Source organism: Dinoponera quadriceps, unplaced genomic scaffold (assembly GCF_001313825.1).
Source record: "Dinoponera quadriceps isolate SergipeBrazil2010 unplaced genomic scaffold, ASM131382v1 scaffold179, whole genome shotgun sequence".
NCBI lineage: Eukaryota > Metazoa > Arthropoda > Insecta > Hymenoptera > Formicidae > Dinoponera > Dinoponera quadriceps.
In genome coordinates this window covers 521,900-543,398 of record NW_014554529.1, presented here as the reverse complement: position 1 = coordinate 543,398, position 21,499 = coordinate 521,900, and the positions used below count along the sequence as shown (strand labels likewise).

The 21,499-nt window shown below is 36.4% G+C and overlaps 3 protein-coding genes across 7 annotated transcripts; 1 reads left to right on the top strand and 2 right to left on the bottom strand.

Annotated features, from left to right (window-relative positions):
• Positions 1–18: 18 nt before the first annotated feature.
• Positions 19–7,342, bottom strand: LOC106751824 (death-associated inhibitor of apoptosis 1-like). Of its 4 annotated transcripts, none has more exons than XM_014633016.1 (2): positions 6,535–7,342; positions 19–1,642 (listed from the first exon to the last, which is right to left on the bottom strand). In XM_014633016.1, the coding sequence occupies exon 2, from the start codon at positions 1,597–1,599 to the stop codon at positions 781–783; it is 819 nt and encodes a 272-aa protein (XP_014488502.1). In that variant the 5' UTR covers positions 1,600–1,642; positions 6,535–7,342; the 3' UTR covers positions 19–780. The 4 variants fall into 4 exon arrangements, with proteins under 4 accessions (XP_014488502.1, XP_014488500.1, XP_014488503.1 ...); XM_014633014.1 differs by lacking the exon at positions 6,535–7,342 and adding an exon at positions 5,730–5,833; XM_014633017.1 differs by lacking the exon at positions 6,535–7,342 and adding an exon at positions 3,819–3,910.
• A 2,419-nt stretch (positions 7,343–9,761) lies between these two features.
• LOC106751808 (baculoviral IAP repeat-containing protein 7-like) lies at positions 9,762–15,665 on the bottom strand. 2 transcript variants are annotated; one of them, XM_014632986.1, is made up of 8 exons: positions 14,823–15,665; positions 14,506–14,626; positions 14,063–14,260; positions 13,790–13,968; positions 13,040–13,189; positions 12,289–12,431; positions 11,330–11,610; positions 9,762–10,473 (listed from the first exon to the last, which is right to left on the bottom strand). In XM_014632986.1, exons 1-8 carry the CDS (start codon positions 15,321–15,323, stop codon positions 10,286–10,288), a joined length of 1,761 nt encoding a protein of 586 aa, XP_014488472.1. In that variant the 5' UTR covers positions 15,324–15,665; the 3' UTR covers positions 9,762–10,285. The 2 variants fall into 2 exon arrangements, with proteins under 2 accessions (XP_014488472.1, XP_014488474.1); XM_014632988.1 differs by lacking the exon at positions 14,506–14,626 and having other exon boundaries at positions 14,987–15,665.
• A 1,008-nt stretch (positions 15,666–16,673) lies between these two features.
• Positions 16,674–19,975, top strand: LOC106751809 (acetyl-CoA acetyltransferase, mitochondrial). The gene is made up of 8 exons (XM_014632989.1): positions 16,674–16,780; positions 17,341–17,487; positions 17,557–17,671; positions 17,789–17,982; positions 18,164–18,454; positions 18,550–18,738; positions 18,825–18,982; positions 19,132–19,975. The coding sequence occupies exons 1-8, from the start codon at positions 16,754–16,756 to the stop codon at positions 19,250–19,252; spliced, it is 1,242 nt and encodes a 413-aa protein (XP_014488475.1). The 5' UTR covers positions 16,674–16,753; the 3' UTR covers positions 19,253–19,975.
• Positions 19,976–21,499: the final 1,524 nt, after the last annotated feature.

Sequence of the window (21,499 nt, the reverse complement as noted above, 5' to 3'; positions counted from 1 at the left end):
TATATATATATATATATATATATATATATAATATTAATATTAATATATATTAATACATTATATGTGTAATTATTATTAATATATTAATATATAGTGCGTGTATGTGCTTGTCTATGTACGTTCAAATCGATGCGCCGTATGAGTCATGTCATTAAGCCTTATTTACGAGTCTCGTTCGCGTTGCGGAACACGCCGGATTGTAGCGGGTGTCCAAATTGATCAAATACGTTCGGTTGATTGCGATAAAAATTGCTACGATGGGACGGTCCGTGCGTTGCCGAACCGTAGACTCGCGGGCTTCTGGCGCCAGTTAGAATTCGGACATTGGAACATGTCTCACGCACGCTTGTTTTTCATATATTTCGCCGTATAAATCACTCAAGTCCTACGAGATGTACGCTCCTCCATTTCCCTATTGTATCACATACATCACACGTTTCCCCTGCCGCCCGATGATTCCACGAACTTCGTCGCGGCACGTTTCCTCTTTATTTCCCAAGCGTCTTATGTTCCAGCCAGTTTTAGTTCATTGAAAATTTGTAGCAATGTTCTTACGTTCTCGAGAACGATTTATTGTTACTCTAGTGGTTATCTTCGGCATCTTTCTCCCCCTCTCCTTCCTTCTCTCTCTTTCGATCCGTTAACACCCCGTTTAAGGGTTCCTGAAACAAGTTAGAGTTCAATTATCGTTTCATATTTGTTGCATTGCATATCGGACAATTAACGCGACTCCCCTCGTATGCAATTGTCGAAATAGCCTCATCTTATTATCGGGTGACATCATATGTGAGATGACGCGGTGGAGTTGGTCTTCTCACTCTCCAGTTTGAGCAAGGCGTATTTGCATTTGGCGAACCACTTGATGTGTTCCTGCAAAGGCACATCGTTCGGTTCCCAGCCTTCCAGGCCTCCCCCGCAATAGTAACAGATCGTTCTGTCCCCCACTTTGGAATAATAAAAGCCGGCATCCGCCAACTGTTCCTTCGTTTGAACCTTCCCCTCCGGCCATGTCGCGAACGTGGCCACTCGGTCGCTGACGTTGGCGTATTCAGGATGTCTCGCCTCTCGCAGCTCGTTGAGGTTGATCGTATTCGGTTTCTCGGTTTTCTCGAAATAAACCTCGACGGGAGTGTCGACGACGGCGTTCGGCCGATATTGCACACCATAAATGCCGCAGTAGTCGCGGGTTCTCGGTTCCGGTGGCGCTACGGTGTCGGGATCAACGTTGATCGGCACGTTTCCACAGGGGATGCCGCGGAGGAACCTGCATCTCTCGGAGAATCGCTGGTGGTCCACCCAGGGATTGTCGCTTTTCGACCATTTGCACAGTGTCAAGTGGCATTCGAAACATTTCACCGCGTCCGTCTTACCGGTGTAGTAAAAGCCAGCCGCTGCGAGTGTCTCCCGATCCAGATACGTCAACGGCCATTCAGCGAAACTGTCCAATCTTGCGGACTCGAACCGATAATCCGTATAGTCCACATCGTCGCGACCTGTCATCAATTCATTGCCGCTCTCGTTTGCCGTTGCTTTCGGCACAGGGGTCGGATCTTTTAAGGCTCCTCCAAAATCCCTGTATTCCAACATTCCAGCGGTCATCTTTGGGGTGGAGCGTTCGTGACGAGCGCGCGATTGGAGGGATCTGCAAAATGACAATGAGCGATGCTCGGTTTGAGAACTAATCGAACAGAGTTCTTTCTTCAGAAGAAAAAAGAGAACTTTGTGGAATATGGGATGTGAATATTTGCGATGCTATGATAAAGTTCAGCGCTCGCTGACGGAGCGTGCTGGGATATGACAGGATATGAGTCAACGATGATAGAACAGTTACAAAACCGCGAAACTTTTAACAACGAGTGCTTTGTAGACGGGACATCCCAGTTACGTGTCTACCAACCGCGTCACGTAAACTTTGACACTTACTTCCTAGGCCTTCCTAGGTGGTTTTCAAGTTCATGTGTGCATGTATAAAATTGAGAATAACAACCTTAATTATGATCGGCAAGATGTATGCGACTGGTGCTTGGTGTTATATATATATACATATATACAATATATATATATATATATATATATATATATAAATGTTGGCGCCATCGATAATTCAAAAGCTAAAATAGGTGTATTTTACACACACACACACACACACGCGCGCGCGCGCGCATGTGTGCGTCAAATACATCTATTTTAGCTTTTGAATTATTGACGGCGTCAACATTTTTTCCGACGTCTATCTATTGTATTAGTGAATTCAACGAAAATAGGCCTCTTGGAATTTCCTGCCACGGGATGTAGGTATTTTTAGGTAAAAGAATGTCAGGAGGACACGGAGTCGTCTGGAATTTTGAAAGGATAGACCATTGTGACTATCCTTTTACCTAGGCACGATCAGTCACATTCCTAGGATGTTCTTTACTTGACAGTATAACCCTCCCTATATTTCTCTCTCTCTCTCTCTCTCTCTCTATCTCTCTCTCTCTCTCTCTCTCTGTAGCTTCTTCCTTTCTATTTGTGGAGTACAAACGCATTTATTATTCAGTACACGAAGCGTGGTTTACTCACTGCTCGTTTGTAATGCTTCTATCAATGGCATACGTTATATTGGGACATTTTCATTTGCATTATACCGCGCTTGAAAATTAATTCACGTATCAATAAAATATACTGTGTATATCTATATGGAATGAATATACACAGGGTGTTCTATTTAACACTTGGATGGACACGTGGATCAGTTATAAACCGTAGTACACGTTCATTACAAAAATACACGACCTTGACAAAAATTAAAAGTCTACGACAATTTAAAGGAGAGACAAAGAACGTTTTTCATTTATGTAAAATGGCAATAAAGTCGCGGTATCCGAAGAAATGTCATCAACCATCTGATATATACAGTAAACAATTTTTTATTAAAAACGGTCCATAGAAATTGTGTTGCTTCAAAAAGTTACGTTAAAAAGTATACAAATATAATATTAAATTAACACATCCATCTTGTTAACATGTTGACAAGGTAAATGCTTAATTTAACATTATATTTGTATATCTTTTAACACTTTCCGAATGACCTGATATGTACATACTTACACACATCCTCCATGTTAAAGTAACACAAAATTTCAGTGGACTGTTTTTAACATAAAATTTTTTAATGCATGGAAATAAGAATAAAATATATACATGAAATTTATAGATATATATGAAATATATTGAGATATAAATTAAACATATACAGAGTGGGCTAAAAGTCTAGATACAGTCGAATATCTCGTAAACGATGCAATTTTGAGAATGTTTTATATAAAAGTTGTAGGGTTTCTAAACGTTGTTCTTAAAATTTGCTGTGTTTTAAAGGAATCTATTTATTGATCTCATCAGTTTGGCCTTGGGTGAAGAACGAATGAAGGTCAAATGAAGGTCAATTTTATTTGTTTTTAATAGATTCATATAGTTTTCTTAACACAAATCAATTCCTCTGTCCATTCTGCGTACAAAAGTACAAAAAAATATTACTAAGAAAACTATATGGTTCCATTAAAAAAAAAAAAAAAAAATGAAATTGACTTTCCACTTGACTTTGATGACTTCACCCAAGGTGAAACAGATAATACCGGTAAATTGATCTTTTTAAATCCTACAACTTTTATTTAAAACATTTTTTTCAAAATTGCTTTGTTTATGAGATATTCAACTGTACATAAACTTTGGACCCATCCTGTATGTACACACTTACGATGGCATCTTTTCAATATTTGTGTTGTCTCGTATTTCCCGTTTACGATTAATTAATTAATTAATTAATTAATTGCACTCACGTTGAATATTAATTTCCGTGCTCAGCAATTTCGTCTGCACACGCAGGCATTCACTGTGTTACTGCCATACCGTTTCTAGTCGAGATGCATTTATCTCTCATTCTCTCTCTCTCTCTCTCTCTCTTCTCGATTGCATAAGTTTCTAGTGACTACAGAGTGAGAGGTGACTGCAGAAGTATTAAGATGTTAACGAGAAATGTAAAAATATCCAGAAGCAAATGACACTTTATTACAAATTTCAACATCTTATTCAAACTCACTTATCATCAACGCTTTATCTCATCCTAGAAATCCTAGTATCTTAAAAAAGATCGCAATCTCTGTCTGGAACTGACTACGCTTCGGCGTAAAGGAGCGAAACGTTCAAAACAATTATCGTTCACAAGAAAACATTATTGGTCTGTAAATTCCAGTGGACTGAATCAGAAATAAATTTTCGCGATACAGTAAAATTTCCGTTCGCAGGTAACGAATAATCGTAACGAATAATTCTTAGAAAGGAAGAAGAGAGATTAAAGTAATGATGAAAAGCCGAAAAAGAAGAACTGGAAGCCACGTAGCTCTTACAAATGTTTCTAGTCGATTACTATTTACTTATTATTTATTTTGTCGGAAGATGTTATTATATGACCTCAAATGACCTGGAATATACGTACTCATCTGTTTCACCTTCTGCCAGAGTTGCTATAATTTGTTACTAAACTGTTACTTTTTTCCGGCACGAAATATCTTGAAATGTAACAATACTTTCATACTGTTAACAAAGAATATTATCTTTATATTTGTTCACTATGATTAACAATGAAGATCCAAAGGTTCAAATTGTGCTCACACACTCGTGATTGTAGATTTATACTTTCGGATAATACTGATAGAGTGATTTTCCATCGCCACGCCAAAATAAAGAAGATTACAACGAAGCGATTAATTACGTCAATCCTCACTATCTGCTACGTTGGTCAAAGGTGTTTGTCGGTACTTTAAGTTAGTGAAAAATAGATATATCTCGCGATAACTACAGCAGTGAATTGCCAATGCTATCTCGTAATATCAGTCAACATGAATATCGCAGTATTGCCATCTTAATAACACAATAATCAATCAATACCGAGACAAGTATCGAGAAAAGTGTTTTCTCGGGACTTCCCAGGTGGAGCAGAAAATAGCGGTGATGTCAAATGACGAGAAAAATGATTATAAAACTCTTTTTTCGACCATTCGTTCATCGTTTTGACGTCATTTTCACGTCATCGTTATTTTCTGCCTGGGTTGTTTCGTGCTTGACGAAACTCTCGCAGTAGCCCGGGGACGATTCTTTACGGTCCTCGGAGAGATAGGACAAAAATCACTCGCCACCGCGTCGAAATAACAAACAGTGGCGCCGGGGAGGCAACATAGACGATACCCCCTCTGAAGCCACGCATCTGCTTCCCTTCCTTTTCTCTCGGAAATCGTCAAAGCGTGACGTTCACGCACTAGAGAACGAGATTTCAAAGTACAACGGATATTTAGCTGCCGACAAAAGAGAGAGAGAGAGAAAGAGAGAGAGAGAGAGAAGAACGCGAGCGAAAGGAAGAGGGATCGAGACAAGGGGGAGGGGNGGGGGGGGGGGGGGGGGGGCAGATGTGGAATGTCTCGTGTACCAAGCTGTGCCTTTGTACGAGAGAGTGAGAAGGGAAGAGGGAAAAGAGAGACAGAGAGAAACGGCGCCGCGCGTGACGCAGCTGTGCGTGGCGATATCCGCCCTGTGACTATTTCGGGACAGTTGAATCGCGTCACGATGATAAAAATCGAATGTTATCTGCGATCTGCGAGAGCACGCGCACTCGAGAGGGCATTAAAAGATCCCGAAAGTCGAGATCCAGATGTTTACATGTGATAACAGATGTGGCCTATCGGCAAGTTACGTACGACTTATCGACGAACATGAGCCGTGCAATCTCCATTGTTGTTGATCAGGGACGTTGGGCGGGTTTCACTCAACGCTCGCAACGAGCATCGTTCTGCCTTCCGGCGTTTTCGATTCGCCGACTCGACTCGGGCAACGTTCCAATATCTGCAGTATCACCATCTACAGTTCGTGTCACGTGTACTATAATTTGCGATACTGTACCGAATATCGGAATGCTGGCCGAGTCAGATCGAGTCGATAGATCGGAGAGGTCAGTTGTTTCCCCTTTGGACAGAAACGGAATGACGCTCACGATCGTTGCGAGCGTTAAGGGGAACCTGTTCGTGTCAATCTGATATATAACTTAATATATAATTACACGTAGATGCGTGTGTGTATTCGAGGAAAATACAGAAGCACGCGGCTGCGTCGCACGCAAGATGATTCTCGCGACTCCCGATGGTTTCGAGGAATTCCCGAAGAATGTTGACTGAAAAATCCGTCGATACGCGTCGACACGATCTCGTCTCGCGGCCGTCGCTGAGCGCGCGTGACGTGTGCTCGCGCGGCTTTATGAATTATTTATGCCGTCCGTTCGGCGGAGGCGGACAAAGGAAACACGCACACGAAGGCGTCGAGATCGCTTGCTCGGTACGGAGAAGCGATTGCGCCAGACGTGTGTCGCCAGACTTTCGCGGGAAGTCGCAATAATCTACGAGAGAGCTACGCGAGAGATAAGCCATGCAATGGCGGAGTGACCGCAATCTTATCTATTTACATTTCTCCCCGTAATCTCCCCCACTGATCGGTCAGCGTTCAACTTACCCGCTGATAACGCCGGGCTCGTCGCCTTACTTATGCCGCGTCTGTCTTGCCAACTTCTCTCTTTCTCTCTCTCGTGCGCTCGGGTTATATCGGGTGAAGTTGACGTCACGTCTTCGTCGGAGGCTTCGCTCCCCTCTTGGATGTCGATACGGTCGATACGGCACGAACGGGGGTATCGATATCGCTTGTAACGCAACGATTTCCGTGAGAAACTGTGACCGGACGTCCAGAAGCAATTTCGCCTCTCTTGGAAATACTATCGTTACGTTAATGTGACTGGTCACAGCTACGAGCGGAGCGATTCGGCTTCTCCGAACGTTCGTTGTTCGTGGTCTTCACTCGGCTTGCGCGACCCGCTCCGCTTCGCTGTAGCAACGCTCCGCAACGAGTCGACGGGCTGACTGGCGGAGCCGGTCGGTGGGAAAACATGCCCCGCTGCCAGCTTAGGGAAAAGCGCCGTTTTCCTGCCGTCGAATTTCGCAGAGGCGAAGGGAAGGGGGATCAGCGCCAATCCGAGCGACACGCGACGACCTGGAACAGAGTCGAATGGGTCGTCTTCTCATTTAAATTTCGTACAACCAGAGCTCTGTGGATTATATGAGCCACAACAGTCGCGCACTGTGCTCTCTTTCTCTCTTTCTCCCTCTCTCTCTCTCTCTCTCTCTCTTTACCACACAAGGAGCGAAAGAAAGAAAACAGGACGGCGGCACAGACGTCTTTAGGAGGTCTGTATGGGAGAATGTACTTTTATGAAGACATTCTTGTATAAAACTACACCATATTTTATCAGACTTTGCATAGAAAACTGTAATATAAACAGAAATTAGGGAGAAAGAATAACATTTTACATGTAAAATATTGCACCTTGATTATATGTAGATCCAGCATTTATTTGCAATGTTTTTGTAAAATCGTTTGTATCACAAATAAATACTTTATGATTACAAATAATACATGTGTCACATCATTATAATTTTATATGAAATGTTTGACGTTATACTCGGGAAATATGATCTATTCTTTTTGTTGCGAGTAGCCGTCATACAATTGCAGCTGTGGTTAAACATTTTCTTATCTGAGTCTTTGAGTCAGTGTGTAATCAAGTTCTAAGGAAAGCGGCTCGACAAAGTTCTATCACCGAATGATAATTACATTTTATTTTTCAAGACTGAATCAAGTATATAGAGAAACTATAGAAAATAACAAGATATATTATTGTGTTGCAACAAATAGATTTTTATTTTGCAGTATTGTCTGTCCCGTCTTCGCGTAATATCACAATTCGAACATAAGAAACATTCTTTTAGGATATACAATTTCGTTTTTTTATTCTTATCTAGTTGAATTTGCCCGATTTACGATACACAAACACAATGCGTGCGCATACACTTCGACGATATCATATTTATATCAATCCTGTATCTGTATATTCCTTAAAACCCAACCATTATCTTTTTTATTTTTACGACAATTTCAATTAATATACGTTCCTAGACTTAAATGCTAAGTACTAGTATTTACTGGACATACATACACTGGTATATTAGTATAATGCCGTTTGACAACCTCTCGATCACCTCATAACATTATGTATTCACCACTAACGAACACAACACGGAGAACAAGAACGCGGTGGAAAATGATCTTATATATATTTCTACTCATAAATTTTATCATGACATGCGGTGGGGGTATCAGTAATTAAAGATCCTCTTTTGTAATGTTTCTGATAAACTCGTCTCGTGTACCTAAAGTGCGCAATTTCCGCTAAAAGGTAAAATAATTGGTAAATAATTGGTATGCCTATTTGTAACTCGTTGCATCCATGTATAAATTATAACTATTAAAGAATAATATAATTTATATTTTTATTTGTCCACTCTTCTATTGTGTGATGTATCCGATATTGTTCCGTAAAATTTCTTAACGTTATAAATACTGTAAACATATTTGTAAGCTTAATAACTAATCCATAATATAACCCGCACATATGTAACATTTGTTTGTATATTATATTTCTTATAACACGCCGAGAATGAGTAATTATATCAAAAGAAAGAGTTAGTATCATCAAATGTCTCACTTCAATTATTAAATCCGAATAAATATAAGAATATCTTACAATTTCTTAAATCTCATATTAACTTGAAGCAAATTTAATTTCTTATAAAAACTTACATTTTTGTGAGTAGTCACTACTTACATCTTATTTACTTTAAATGTACAATATATAAATTAATATCAATTAAATCTATTGCATTTATTATATAAATAAATTCATGAAGATGTACAAAATAGGGCATTTTTTTGTAAAAGCTATATTATTGCAAAATAATTTTTATAACAAAAATGACAAATACACATAAATAATAAAAACAATAACTTAATTAAAATTGATACAAAATAAATAAAATACAACACAATATCAGGTATATACAATGTTATCACTTGAATAGAAACATTTTTTAGCGAAGTTCCTTGTGATTAGACTGCGCAAGACTGTATTAAAATCTTTCGCAGGCGATACTAAGATGTGCCAGAGCGTGTCAATCATCTTAATATAAACAATAAACCGAATTGCTATTTTAGTTCAATATTTGTCTAAGCCGTAAAAATTCATCACGAATTGCCTACTCAATTAAGAAGCGGTCGATTAGAAAGCTTACTGCGAAATCACATTAATTTCCATATTCCTACTTATAACTACAGAAACAAAATAGATTTTGTATGTATATATATCAAGGTGTATAACCATATCTCCAACTTATAATGTTTTTAATACCTGAGAAATATATGGACGTGATATATATCATGCCATAAAAATGTTATCTCGTTAGACAATAAACTATTTGAACCAGTTAATGATAAATTTATACATCAATATGTCATATGCGTCTACGTGATATCTTATAACGAAATTTCTTAGCAATTTAGTACAAAAATATAATTTATTATAATAATACCTGTACATAAATATAAGATACATTTCAGAAACGATGAACATTTCAAGCTTAATTCTATTCAAGAAAGAATCGTAATTTGCACGATTTAAGCAGGCCTCATGTAATATTGTCAGTTACTGCGACTACAAATTAAATATATAAATACATATGAAAATTGTGTAATTATATATTATATAATTATTAAAATTCAAATTGAAGAACAGATATATTTCAAAGACTATATCTCCGTTCACTGTTTACGATATGTATCTTTAANGTTATTAACAAAATAAAGTCCAATTCTTTATTAACACGTTGAATGCAGCAATGGTCACTTGTCATTATCATATTAAAGCATCTCGTTAATATATACAATAAAATGTAACTATATCTAATAAAATTGTACGACGTAAGACAGAGAATGAACCTTTGAAACCAAAAAGAAAAGAAAAAAAAACATATACGTTTAAAACTGCATTTATCTGCTATATATCATTAAATTTTTAATTAAGTTTCTGAGCAATTAATAAAAATCAATGCGGCAGTTAACGTGTTAAAATAAATATATTTTAGAAAGAACAAACCCAAATTACTTTCCTATATTTAACGGAATCAACCAATGTGTGTTCAATGAAGAATCTTTGGACTATATACCGGTAACTTTGGAATATATATCGATATAACTAACAGTTACTAATATAACCTATGTTATTGTCGCAAGTAAAAATTTATATGAAGATATTTCCAAAACATTATAAAGTATATACACGATAACACGTTAAAATCTAATAAATGCGTTGAAATTTGACTTAGGACAAGAAGGTACGAACACTGGCGCGTATCATTATTCTACACATCGGACAGAATGTAAGAGACGACGCGCAGAAGATGCATGTCGCTAAATGTCCACAGGGTAAAAATACTATAGATACATCATTGTCCATGCAAATTTTGCATAAACGAGCCTCTTTCAATTTCCTGTTCTCCTCTTGTAATGCTGAAAGAACAATGAAGTATAAAACATGGAAACATTTACACATGAGATACGCTTGTGTATATCTTTTTTTCGAAAGTACAAATTACCATATGCATATAATACAGAACATACAGACCCTGCCCATATTATTAGACGCACTTTGATTCTTTAGAATAGAATGCAGGCTAGGAAGAGAAGGAAAGCTATTAATTTTATGTTTACTCGATTGGAATTAATTTTCAATGTCAAATAGTGCTTTTACCTCTGCGATCTTCTGAAATGTCAAATCACTTGTTTTATCCATAATTTTTGTAAAAAATATTAATATTTCTCACACAAAAATTTATTTCTTCAGTTAGCAAAGAATTTGAAGTTTCGAGTCACAAATGAACAAAAATAAAACTAAAGCTCAATTGACACACACTCAAAGCTCACGTCTGTTCCCGTTATCACAGACAATGCAACTAGCACGGATTCATACTTGTTCAAGGTCGTTGTAACAGCCGAGTGCAATGACGTCATAAAAAAATAAATACCATTTTATAGAATAATTCCTTTACATAATTCGATCAATGGACGAGCCATATTATAAAGCTGGTCCTCGGAAGTTAATGAAGAAATGTAAAAAAATTAAGATGCGTCTAATAATATGGCCAAGGATTGTACACGATAGCATAGCGTGTACTTTGAAACAAAAAAATGCATTGTGGACAGTGTTATCATTTCCAATTCCAATTCAGATAAAATTCGAAAGCGGTTTTAAAGTCGCGTTATCGGAACGATAAGGATAAAAAAATACGATGAAAGCGATATAAAATAGATTCACAGAATGGATATAATACTGAATCATGTTATTTCTTATGCCTGTATCACTTACTTATGTTATCGGATTTATCCGCCTTCTTCCCCTCGAGTTCGTCCTGTTTATCGACTACATCGGCTTTCCGCTCTTTATCTTTGGAGGCACCACTTTTGGCTGCGCCAGTTTCTCGCTCTTCACCTTCGTTATCTTCGTCTTTATCATCCAAATCATTCATCTCGGAACATACATCGGGTTTTTCGGTGTCATTGGACGTGCTTGTAGCCTCATGAGCTATTTGCGCAACAACTCGATCCACTGACGTAACCGATTCCGAAAATGATGAGTCAGAAGCGCCACTGTTGGGGGAAAAATGATCTTCTAAATGATGTTGTCTCGATGACACAAGTATGTCTAATCGCACGTAACATACTATACAGGGTGTCTCAAACTAATCTTGATTCCCGTGGTGTACAAGTAGAACGGGTGAAACTGAAATGTTCCATTTTGCAAAATTTCGAGTTATCATCAGTAATTGGAAATAAATAAAAGCTTTTTTAATTAATAACTCAACAATTTGCGTGTTATTTGCAAAATGGTGAGAGACTTCTTTGTTTTGAATAGTCTAATCTACAAGTATATGACATTTTATATTGTACCTAACAACAAGTTCAAGGTTCAAGGGTCAAAGTTCAATATATATATATATATATATATATAAAATATATAAGATGTATGTCTGTTTTTAGGTACAACAATTGTCATATATTTGTAGATTAAGCCACTTTGAACGAAAAAGTTCTTTACCATTTTGCAAATAACACGCAAATTTTTGAATTATTAATTAAAGAAGCCTATACATGGCTATTTTCAATCATTGATAACTCGAAATTTTGCGTGTTAATTGCAAAATAGTATAGGACTTTTCTGTTCAATTTCACCTGTTCAATCACAATCCCCAATCTATAGTCTGATACACTACGAGAACTAAGATTAATTTGGGACACCCTGTATATCATAATTTGTGTTTGGAATACCTATTATAATCTTCCATAGTTTGATCATTCAGAACATCCTGTATAAGTTCTTCAGCACTTGTGTAAGTTACACCATATTCCTCCATTCTTTTCTTTAGAGTCCTCTTTACTCTATCTACAGATAATCCAATTTCAAGTGCACTCTATAAAAAGGTATATAAATTAATGTTATCAAGGCTCTATAAATAACAAAGCAGTGGTTCATACGGCTTGGAAAGTTCTTATTTTTCCACATTATCGCTTAAGAATGTTTGAAAGATAACGGATTTTGACGGATCGAATTATGTATCATCAGTTTACTTTATCGCGTGCATATTGCGATAAAATTTTAATTACAGTCTGCTCGAGCGTTTTTAATTTTTATTATGGTTTGCGTTATATTCACTGAAAAAGGCCCAAAATGTGGATCAAAACGGAATCTTCTGTAAATTTATATAATATAAACATAAAAACTTATCACGCGCTAACAGCAGTTGACCCTCATTCATAGAAATTCATTTATATGATAAACAAATCGATGTAAGAAACAAGTAAAGCCGAGTATTGCAAATCATTTGCACGAGTACCACTAGAAATGGTGTAATCAAGTTTTTTTCCCGTGTTTTATATATATGAGTGAACTTTAAGATACCAAGGGATAAATTTATCGTTCCTTCTAATAGTTCCTAAAAACAAACTTACGATTTTACAACTTTTTACATAGAAATAACGGTTCATTCCGTATATAAATTAATTAAATCGTTCTACTTACCAGTACTGGAGCAGTATCTAATAACTTTGCAATTACTGAATCTGTTATCACACGTAAAGATTGCGCAGATTGCGGAACTGTAGGGAGAGATGTAGCTGCTAAAGTTTCTAAAACATCTTCACCTTCCTCGTCTGGTGTTTCGCCTAATATCTATGTATAAATAAAGATAAATAAATGCAAGAGTAGAAAAATATGTTACATACTAGGATTCTCTTAAAAATATGTTACATACTAGGACTCTCGTCCGTTTATCGAATATACGTTTAAGCGTTTAAAAATGCCCGATGGAAGCCGTTTCGGCCTAACCAAACGTTGAATCTTTTAAACGGATTTTACGATATATATACACGTATATTTAACAATAATACAAATAACTATTTACACGATTACGACTTTGTATCACTCATACGAAGAAAAGCATATATGCGGTATTATATTATTGCTGATTGTTTTTCTTGCCTCGCACGATTCGAAAAAAGGCAACAAGACTTCCCTTCGTATAAAAAGATAAACGAATAAACGGATAAACGGATTCAAAGTTAGCAAACGAATAAGCTCGTGTAATCGCAATAATCATGATTATTTTATTACACGTAGCTGTAAATATACACGTTAAATATATGTTTAAACATCTTCTCGTTTAAATGTGCAATAATAGACTCTATTGTACACTAGGTGTACAACTGTCTATATTTTATTGCTCATTTATTGATAAAATGATAAGATAATGACAAAGAAATAGAAAGATACCTTAGGATCCAAAGGTGGTCTATTATCTATACAGTGTTTGACAAATTCTGGCCCACGCACTAGATTGACAAAAGTACATGTTGGAAACCATCGTGCATGTTCGAACCATACGTCATCTATTGGCTCCCAGTTTCGTAGTCCACCATCACAATGAAAACATCTGACTTGATCTTGAGTTCCTGACAAGTGCATTAGTAAAAGTTAGTTACTCGAGAAAATATCAAATATTGCTCTGGCATATGAATAGTTAAAATTAAACGAGTAAATTCTAACCGGTGTAGTAAAATCCAGAAGCGGACAACATTTCCGGTGTTTGTTTATGATCTGTAGGCCATCCTACAAAAGTTCGTAATCTGTCTTCGTATGTTGTATTCTTTGGATTGCTAGGTGCTGTATGTACTTGTATTCCTAAATCTGTCATGCCTGTTGTTGCGCCAGACACTAAAGTAACATTGGCTAATTCTAATGCCTCTGTTGAAAGAATTAAAAAAATGGCGAATAAGTACATCAAACATATAAATATACTATTAGTAAAAACATAGTAATAAAACGAAATTAAATGAAACTAAAGTTCAAAACTAAAAGTAAAGTATACATATAAATATATTAATATAAAAGTATTAATCTAGTAATGTATAATATAATAATAATGTGATAATGTTAAAATAATAATGTATAATATAATAATAATCTGATAATATAATATGGTAATGTACCATCTTCTGTTTCATATCTCATATAGAAATCACAATTTGGAAAATGTAATCTGTGTTCACTATCTGGATCATCGCCAGCTTCCCATTTCGTCAAAATGCCTCCGCAATATACACACTCTACCTGTTATTTGTATAAAATGATACATGAAAATGAAGTAATAATTTTGTGGACAAAGATACACCCTATCTTCTAATTAATATGTTTACAAGCCTCGGAGTGCACAACAGAATATATTTGTAGCTGAAAGGAAGCACTCAATGTACGCCCGATAGATTTAGAATAATATTGACAGCATGTGTTACAACTTTTTCCTCACCAGGTCGCTATACTGAAGGTAGTAAAAACCTGATTTAGCCAATTGCTCCGGGGAAACGACGGAAGGTATGGGCCAATGGACGAACGATCGTAATCTTTGCGAAGTGGTACCATAATCTCTCAAAGAATTTGTACTCTGCACAACGATATCCCGTTGTACTTCACCTGGTTTACCCTTGACAACGTTGGAATGCCGTGTGACTGGCGACGATGATGTTACTGACGGTACCGTCACGTCGCTGGCTGACGCCGGTACCAACGGTATATTACAGGTATCGACCGGGTTAACGACGAAAGGACAAGCGGGCTGTGCCAGTCGATGACGCGCCATAGCCTGGTCGCCGTAGTTCCAATCGGTTATTGTCGTACCGCACAAGAAACATTGCACCTCTAAACCCTGTCCGGTATAATAAAAGCCCGCTTTTGCGATTCGCGCCGCATCGACCGCGGCGTTTGCTGGCCATTCCTCGAACGTCTTCAGCCTGTTCTCCTCGATGTTCATTTTATGCGAGTTCAGATACTTCGCACTGATATCGGATGTCCACGGAATGAACTCGATAAACTCTTGATTGCACACAAAGCACGACACGCCAAGACACGGCTACGTTAATTCATTCTGGTTAATTTATTCTGGTAACAATTAGGTTAGACCTGTCGTGATAGGATGGCTACGCGTATCGTAATATCGCGTATCACCTCGATACCGGGAATTCCTGTTTTTCTTCGATCGATTACGCTTTGATAATTATCAGGTGATTTTATACGCAAGGATATGCGCAGCGTACCAAGGTGTATGCGGTAATGCAACTACCTATCAGAAAAAACACACTCGGCACACCTTCAGTATGGATCACTAGCGATGACTCTGGACAGCTGTCAACATCTACAGCGCCGCCAGCATCAAACATGGCAAATGATGGAACTCGTTGAGCGGTAATAGCACTAAAGTCCGTATCAAAATATGAATTGGAAATCGACCAATGAAGTTACAGCAGGTCTGAATTGAGATCATAAAGCCCGTATCAGATTACAGATTAGAGATTGAGATTGAATTGAAAATTGACCAATCAGTGTAAAGTTCACTAAATTTCATTAAATTAAAATTTAGTTAACTTTGCGCTGATTAGCCAAATCCCATTCAATCACAATCCCCAATCGATAGTCTGATACGGGCTTTAAACACGGTTTTTATTAAACCGGATTAACGTTGGCATGCAAACGTAGTTATTGCCTACATTTGAAATCTATAGATAACACAAAACAGTAGATCTGCTGGCACCGGAAAGCACTTTAGCAGTTATCATATCTGAGAGACGTTATCGCAAAAACTCTACTAAAGAATGCATATGATTTGAATGTATAAAATAAAGAATGAATATATATAAAATAATGTATTTTCTTGAAAAATAACGTGATAATTATTCAGCTTAGTATACGATGCATATATTAAAATATATCTGTATCTTGAGCCATACTTAACCTATCCTGCCCGCGAATTACCTAATATAAAGTTGGTTATAAAAATTATTTGAATAGAACAAAGTTTGTTATAAAAATTATTTGACCCATCCAATTCGATTGGCGATTTTATTTATTGTAATAGCGAAAATATTACAACACAGTCGGAAGAATCAATATTTGAATATTCTTTCTAATATTCTTTCCGGTGCAAGAATTCCGAATACAAATTGATTATTATTCTTGAAAAACAGGAAATAGATGTATAATAGAGGTGTGGTCTTTTCGAGGAAAAACTAATTTAAATCCTGCTGAAATGAAAACAAGAGTTTCTAGATGATTAACATATTTATAAGTGTCGCGTGTGCGGTGAAATTGAAGGTCGATCCATGTACGTCACATGCTATCTCGCGCTAGTGCATCGTACACGGTGGAGCGACAGTAGTACGTTTTTTTTCTCACAGTCATCTCACAATGACGACTATAACGAGATTAGCAAAAGTAAGTTATTATTTATTAATTATTATAATTGCACCTTACTAACGCGTATATATGATTATTTTAAATCATATATTTATATAGAATAAATTATACAGCTGAGAATTTCTGAACTGTTTTATAGTACGATAAAGGTTAGGGTTTCACGCTGCAAACGCTTTGAAACACCATATGGACCAACCATGTACTTTCTTTTGTAAGTTCTTCAAAGTGTTTGGAACGTGAAATAAATCTTAATCAAAATCTATGCCATTATGAATTACAGCTAGGTAATATCAAGACATCCTAAGATATCATAAAGATGTTCTTTAGACATATGTATTGCGTGAGAAAACATATACTTGTCTCGCTTCAACTTATTGCACTAGTTCAGTGGTGCAGCGAAAACGAACAGACCTTATATATATTTTGCTTTTTTAAAATATTTGACTAAAAGTGTGTTATGCAGCTGTATATTTTAGCTTGATGTTTTATATTGTATATTTTTATAACAGACTTGTTGGTATTACAAATGTTATAGTAAAACTATCCGGGTAATTTAATCAAAATGTAATTTTTTCCAGATGAATTTTATTAGCACACGTATGTACAGTTCCAAAGTAAAATTAAACGATGTTGTTGTAATCAGCGCTGTACGTACTCCGATGGGCTCATTCCTTGGCTCATTGTCAAAAATTTCAGCAACAAAACTTGGCGCCGTAGCAGTGCAAGTAAGAATTTTCATATATTAATCGACATGATAATGTCACAATTTGTTAAGTATCACATCGCTTTTTTAGGCAGCTATTGAAAGAGCCAATGTTGCTAAAGAACAAGTCAAAGAAGTATATATGGGCAATGTTTGTCAAGGTTTCCTAGGTCAAGCACCGGCAAGACAGGCTACGTTATTCGCAGGTCTGCGAAATATATATTTTCTTTGATGGTTGACGTTTCCATTTAATATAAATTGTCAAATATATGAAACTGTAATTTATTAGAGTTTCTAAAGTCACTTTATGTACTGTATATTAGGTCTTCCAAAATCAACAATATGTACTACAGTAAATAAAGTCTGTGCAAGTGGCATGAAAAGTGTTATGCTGGCTGCTCAGTCTCTGCAATGTGGTCATCAAGAAATCGTTTTAGCTGGTGGTATGGAATCCATGTCCAATGTACCATATTACTTATCCCGTGGCGAAACATCATATGGTGGATTGAAACTCGAGGTTAAATCATGCATCTGTTATTTATCTTGCATTAGTTTAATTGATCATACACAAGGTGGGGCAATAATTTTGTCCACCTCAAATATCTAGTCTTATTGCTTTAATTTATGTATATATAAAGATATATTTGTGATTGGTGAAATATATAAGCAACTTCTATCATAATATTATCATCTTACAGGATGGTATTGTATTCGACGGATTAACCGATGTCTACAATAAATGCCACATGGGTAATTGTGCTGAGAGCACGGCTAAAAAGTTAAATATCTCTCGCCAACAACAGGACGAATACGCTATTAGTAGTTACAAACGTAGTGCGGCAGCTTACGAAACTAACGCGTTTAAAGATGAATTGATACCCGTAAGCGTGCCTCAGAAGAAGGGTAAACCAGATGTGATATTCAGCGAAGACGAGGAATATAAAAAGGTCAACTTTGAGAAATTTTCCAAATTGAACACTGTTTTCCAGGTACGAGAGAATATTTTACCTTTTAAAACAGCAACACAAGTAGCTTATCGATATCTTGCTAAAGTTTCGTATTTCCCTTATATATGCACGTACAGAAAGATAATGGCACAGTTACTGCTGGAAATGCATCCACTTTAAACGACGGTGCTGCTGCGTTAGTTTTGACGACCAGCGAAGTTGCCCAGAGACTGAATCTTAAACCCTTGGCCAGAATTGTCGCTTTCCAAGACGCGGCAACAGATCCTATAGATTTCCCAATTGCACCAGCTCTTGCAGTGCCATCGGTGAGTTGTGTATCGGTAAAGTGTTATTTAAATTAGGGATGGAGCATGATAATAACTTAATAACTCAATTTGTGTATCAATCTTAGCTACTTGAGAACGCCGGAGTTAATAAAAACGATATCGCTCTTTGGGAAATCAACGAAGCATTCAGTGTGGTAGTTGTAGCAAATCAGAAATTACTCGATATCGATCCTGCCAAGATAAACGTTCACGGTGGAGCTGTTTCACTCGGACATCCTATAGGGTAGGTTGATTTGAATACAATATATTATTTTGGACATCATAATATATTGCAGTACTGTTTTTTTTTTCTGTGTACATATGGGTATATTATAAACTGTTGATTATGTTAATAATAAATATTAATATCTTATAAAGATTAATATCTTGTAGCATGTCAGGCGCACGTATTGTAACACACTTGGTCCATACTCTCAAAGCTGGTGAGAAGGGTGTTGCATCGATTTGTAACGGTGGTGGCGGTGCGTCATCGATCCTAATTGAGAAATTGTAAGTTCGTAAATAGTGTAATCACACAGCTACGCCGTTTTATAAACTGAAACTTAGCGTCCAATGGTTCGCTCAAGTTAGAATATTTATCGGGATATTTGAGCGCCGAAGTAATATTGACGGAGTGTATGGAAAAATACGAGTTATTTCTATGTTATGAAATGTTGTTATATTTTTTAAGCAGATATGTACATGTATACAAACATTTTATATATTTGATCTTATTCTATGTATAAATTGTACGATTTTTCTATATTTTTTAACATACATATATGTACATATAGGGTGTCTTAGAACCATGGAGACAAACTTCATGACAGTGTAGAATGAATTAAGGTGAATATAAAAGTTCTTTTATTATTTTGCAAATAAATAAACACAAATTTTTAAGTTATTAATTAAAGGAACCTCCATACATGGCTATTTTCAATAATTAATAACTTGAAATTTTGCGTATTTGCAAAATGGTAGGTGACTTTTTGGTTCATCTCAGGCCGTTCTACGTTCTCATGAAATTTGTCCCCGTGGAATTGAGACACCCTATATATATACATTAGGGTGTATATATATATTTACATATAGAGACTTGATTATATTATAGAAATAAATATTTGTACATTGGCAGTTCGATCGATTTTATTGACCTTTTAACTTCGATATAAATATGACGGAAAAATTTCTCAGTAGGAAAGGATTATTATATAATTTCTAGGTATCATCCGGTATCTTGCTTGCCAAAATTAACATTATATACAAAGAAACCGTGTCCACTCTGCGACATTCTAAAGAATGAATTACATTTGCGTTTCGGCGGCCGTTATAACTTAGAAGAAGTCAACATTACCGCGCAAGGAAACGAGCGGTATTATGATTTGTACAGGTACGATATACCAGTCCTTTTTCTAGAAGGTCAATATTTATGCAAACACCGATTAGACGCCGATTTGTTAGAAAAGAGACTCGATAAATTGGCGTTAGAAAAAGATGCAAGAAGTTAAAAGAAAGAGAGAGAGAGAGAGAGAGAAGTTTGCACTACTATCGATTTATCAATTAAATATTATATATCATAGAGAACGTACTTCGCAAGTTGCACGCTTTCGAATATATGATATTTTCATTGTATTTTTAAGGCTCTTGTAACCCGATTCTGTAAGTTTTAACGACATGTCATTATCGTTACGTGTCTTTGTGCAGCTTTTCTGCTATACTGTTATACCTGCGCAACGATGACGTAACGATAACGACGTTAATTATCATTAACAGTTACAGAATACAGGCCCTTACTATAGTTGTCTTTCTTTAATGATATCAGCAGCGAGAAACGATATGCCAAACTATATTACAGTATATATAGAAACAAAAGAATATATGACATACAATGACACTCGTGATCGATCTGGCATATTCATAAAAATACCCGGACGCTTTCCTGTAATCCCAATAATCAATAAATAGCCGAAAATTAGTGTCCATGTAATTTGAGTTTTTAACTTATCTTTTCTCATGATTTTTGTTATAACGTCATCGAACAAGGACAATTGCAATGAAGGACCAAGGGCCTTAAGATTTATTTATGTGTATATGTATAAGTTTGCTATATATAAAGAAAAACGTTCTGTAACGGTATTTTGTATTATATGATGATAAATGCTTTTACTCGACTAAAGGTAAGACAGTTCATTCCCTGACTAAGGTTCGGAAACTTCACCCGGGTGCACTTATGGAATCGTTTGGAAACGTTCGGGTGATCAAAGTGACGACGGTAATGTCGTTCGGAAACTCAGTTGCGTACCCCGGGAGAAAAATTTTCCACCTTGAAATTTCAGGGTGGGTTCGGGTAACTCGTTGCATTTGACGGGGAATTTTATAAAGCGTTTTCGATTTATCGACTCGGTCCGACTCGGATCTTTTTAAATACGTTTCGAAATGCGTTGACAATATAAATTTATAATTCATGTTACATAAGTTATATATACCTAGTCTATTAACACATTTTAGAATGCATTTATAGCGACATCAAATCGAATCAGCTAGAAAACGGCTATTAATTTGCAACAATGGAATCGGTAAAATTAATTCACGGAAAACATCAATTATATATCGAGGAAAATAATCAACCGATTTACTATTGTGAGGATCTTTACTTGACATGATAAGTGAGTGATAAATTGTGATTTACGCAGTTATATCGTTCGAAAACTATTTGCAACCTAAGTCTACCCTGCCTCCACCACCATTTATTCTGCTCAAC